We start from the raw sequence: 3,959 nt of genomic DNA, 5'->3' as shown, positions 1-3,959 counted from the left end.
GCAGGACGCCGATCGCTTTTACAGGGGCATTTTAGAACCAGACAAACACTGCGCCACCACCCCCGCCGGCAACAGCCTCCCGGAATACCCGAAATTCCCGTGCAGTCCGGCTGCTTACACCTTCTCCCCCAACTATGACCTGAGACGCCCCCATCACTATTTGCACCCAGGGGCGGGGGACAGCAGGCTGAGGGAACCGGTGCTCTACAGCCCTCCCAGTGCTGTCTTTGTAGAACCCAACCGGAACGAGTATCTGGAGCTAAAAGCTAAACTAAACGTTGAGCCGGACTACCTCGAAGTGCTGGAAAAACAGACCACCTTTAGCCAGTTCTAAAAAGCAAAGAAACTCCCTTGGAGCTCTTGCATTTCAAACAAACAAGCGAGCAGACACACACCGTGAACCCCATTTGATTCATTGTGTTGTTTCAACGTTTAGGGTGAAGTGCCTTGGCACGAGATTCTCAGCTTCGGCGGAAGATACTGAAAGGGTGTGCAATTTCCTTTTAATATCACACGCAGGGAAACGTTTGTGTACACTGGGCACATCACTTTCTCTTCTTGCGTGTGGGGGAGGCGAGAAGGGCTTTATGGAGGGCAGTTTGCTTTGCGGGTGACTTGTTAAAGGTCATAGTCATTTTTGTAGTGGTTGGAAGTGTTGAGAATGGTGGAAGGTGACAGCGCATAGATTCTCCTCTTCCTCTTTTACTCTTTTCCCCTTCCCCTTCTCCCTCTTTGAGCCATGGGTGGGTCTAGATGGCTTTTGTGGTGAGATTAGCACACCCCCAACTTTAATAGAAAGTTTTTTTTTTCTTTCTCTCTCTTTTTCCCGTCCCCATTCTCTCTTCTCTGCTTCCTCTCTTTCTCTGCCTCCCTGCCTTCCTCCTCTCTCATTCCTTTCCTTTCTTTTTAAAGGATGTGTTTGTATGCATTCTGGACATTTGAATTAAAAGAACAAAAGTATTGTGATCTTGAAAAGATCACCATAGATGTGGACAAATCATTAAAATTACAGAGCTATATGATCCATAATTGATTAGTCAAAATAACTTATTGATGAAATATACGAATATTTTATTGTAGCACCTATTTTTATATGCGCATTTAGCATTTCTCTTTCCTTCACTATTTAGCCTATGATTTTCACAGAGGTGTCGCACTATAAAAGGAGCTGTATTTCCAAAACTGAAGTGATATCAGGAAGGCATTTAAAATCTTATTAAAAATATGGAGAACTTACATCTTAAAAATCAATGCAACCCACCCAATTGGATCTGTAATTAAAAAAAAAAAAAAAAAAACTGTATCCCAAAGTATAAAAGAAAAATATTTGGGGCAATTAATTGGGCCATTCCAGTGAGAATCATGTGCAAGTTTCTGGTTTTATTAGAGAAGATTTAAAAGTATTTTTATTAGTCAACCAAAATGATGTATTGATTTGACTACTATTGTAGCCAATTTTTGATTGTTTAACCAAACCCAGTTGCATTTGTACAGATCCACGTGTACTGGCACCTCAGAAGACCAAATGATGGACTGTACAAATCTCTATACAATGTCTTTATCCTTCTGGGCAGCAAGCAATGATGATAACCACAAACACGATCTCTGTAAGATGGGGCTACTGTTGTTACAGTCTCATGTATCCCAGCACATGTAATTTTTTAAATAGTTTCTGAATAAACACTTGATAACTATGTCAAATATTGAGGGACTGAAGTAATGATTACTTAAGTGCAAAGAAATAGCTGTGTGATTTAATGAATCGCCATTATTAATTTAAGACAGTAGCTAACTTCTATTCCTAAAATGTCCCCCTAATGATCAAATATATATAATTGCACCTTTGTTGGTTCAGGGAAGTATGGTTATCTAAATGTGTCATTTAATGTGCTCATTCATGAAATTTCAACTTTACTCCTTTTCCTTACTGAAGTATCCATCTAACATGTGGAGCATGGTAAGTAATGTACTGCATATTGATTTTGTATTTTGTCATACCAGTATTATTTATTTGGTCTACAATTTTGCATAGTTTACCTTGTGTAAAGCTACCTGCAACAACTGTGATGGGTACTTTTATCTCTAGTTGATCTATATCCTAAATGTCAAAATGTTGGTGAGTATAAGCTGTTCATGTCTGAGTAAGGTTTGCCAGTGAATTAGATTATATTCAAGGGTAGGAAATATTTGGATGAATCTCAACCTTAAAGAGCCACATACTTCATTGGTGTTTGGTACATGTCTGCATAATCTCACCTGCAATGTGTACAATGTCAAGGGCTGTTCATGAACTTTGTTTAAGGAACATTTTCCGTGGCATTCTGCCACAAAGAGGCAGCATTCACCCATGAGTAAAATGACAGTAACTACTTGAATTCAGATTGAACAGGTGGTAACAGTTTCCCTAAGGAGTTAAAAAAAATGAATAGTAATACTACCTTGGCCAAGAGAAGTAAACTATCCCAGTTCTGTGCAAGTTTTCCCTTCCAAAATTTTTTCTTCAGAGGGGAAGTAATAAACAATGTCATGCTATTATCATGGAAACAATGTATCTCTTACTCTCCATCTACCTCCTCCATGTTAGATCCAGGATTAGAAGATAAATATAAATATTAGTATTTGCCTTCACAAATGGAGTTGCTATTAATTTTGTCTTCACAGTGGGAGTTATTTTTCTTTAATATTGCTTTCACAATATTATCGTATGTAGATATGACAGTGTTGTATGAATTATAAAATATTAAGGCAAAGTGGAATCCTCCATGTAACTAAGTTTTATTTCTTAATTGATGTATAAAAACTAAGAGGCAACAATTACATGAAGTAAAAAATGTAGGTCTGGACAATAGAAGTAGCTTCCAGAAAGTTTGTTGATGTATTTTTCAAAGATTTACAAAGAATATTATTGTTTTCAAACCAGCACTATTTCATATAATCTTGTCGCTGTCGGTGGTTCATTTCTACCTCTACTCTTCGTAAGGTATCCAGCATTTTTTTAATCTCAAAAAATAACAATTATATAATTTATAGAAAGAAGTTATTTCTAATTTTAAATTATACTCTTCCCATCTGTATGAAGAGAATAAAAGGAAATTTATCCTTGCCCTAATAAACTTGAAATTTTAACATATAGAATCATGAAACTGTATAGAATTTAAAAATGAATTATTTTTCTCCTTCCATATGGTTTCCTGCTAAAACATTGACATATACAACAGAACATAATTTATGTGGTTTTAAATATCTGAATTTTGGGTTTTCAGGTATACTGAGTAAATAATTAAATTGGGTATATCAGTGGTATATGATTGGATTAAGGAACCCAGGAAATTCTTTCTATAGAATTTTGGAGAACATATGTAACATTTCAGACATCAATTAAAATTTGAATGCAAACTAAGGTTACTCTTTGTGCTTGTTCAATTTGATATGTTGCATAATCTCATACAAATATATCTCCTGGTAGAGATTACAAAATCTTACTTTTATCTATATATATATGATTATAGTGTAGATACTTAAATTATATCAGAGAAATATATTTCATGTAAATGTAGATAATTTGTATGCTAATATTCAAAATGCTTTGCAGCTAAACTAATGATTGCAGTTATGAATCAATTCATAACAATTTTAGCATCATACTCAGAACATGTCTTTTGTTTAGGCAACATTATCACCTCTATAAATGTGGAGTGGAAATTTTTGAAAAATGTCCTGGATATCCATCTCTGCCCCTCACCACTGTTCTCTCAACCTTGATAGGAGAATCAAACTAGTATGTAATGAAGAACCCACACAAAATGTGAAAAAGGTCAGAATTTAAGAAAAAGTTTAGAATTTAAAAACTTAATCTGTCAGTTTCTTGCCCTGTATCATTAATCCTATTCTCATGACTCGGCGAAGTATTCAAATTACTTATGTGTGTGTGTGTGTGTATATATATATATATATATATA

At 35.4% G+C, this 3,959-nt stretch overlaps 1 protein-coding gene across 1 annotated transcript in view; it reads left to right on the top strand.

The window, feature by feature from the left end:
* SLITRK5 (SLIT and NTRK-like family, member 5) overlaps positions 1-2,023 on the top strand; it is a 7,238-nt gene extending 5,215 nt beyond the window's left edge. Inside the window, exon 3 of the mRNA XM_010854707.1 lies at positions 5-2,023. Within this exon, the coding sequence (XP_010853009.1) occupies positions 5-334 (330 nt within the window). The 3' untranslated portion in view covers positions 335-2,023. The remainder of the gene's footprint in view (positions 1-4) is intronic.
* Positions 2,024-3,959: the final 1,936 nt, after the last annotated feature.

This window comes from Bison bison, unplaced genomic scaffold (genome assembly GCF_000754665.1).
Source record: "Bison bison bison isolate TAMUID 2011002044 unplaced genomic scaffold, Bison_UMD1.0 scf7180017864347, whole genome shotgun sequence".
Taxonomy (NCBI): Eukaryota; Metazoa; Chordata; class Mammalia; order Artiodactyla; family Bovidae; genus Bison; species Bison bison.
The sequence above is the reverse complement of the archived record's forward strand: the minus strand, read 5'-3'. Positions and strand labels throughout refer to the sequence as shown.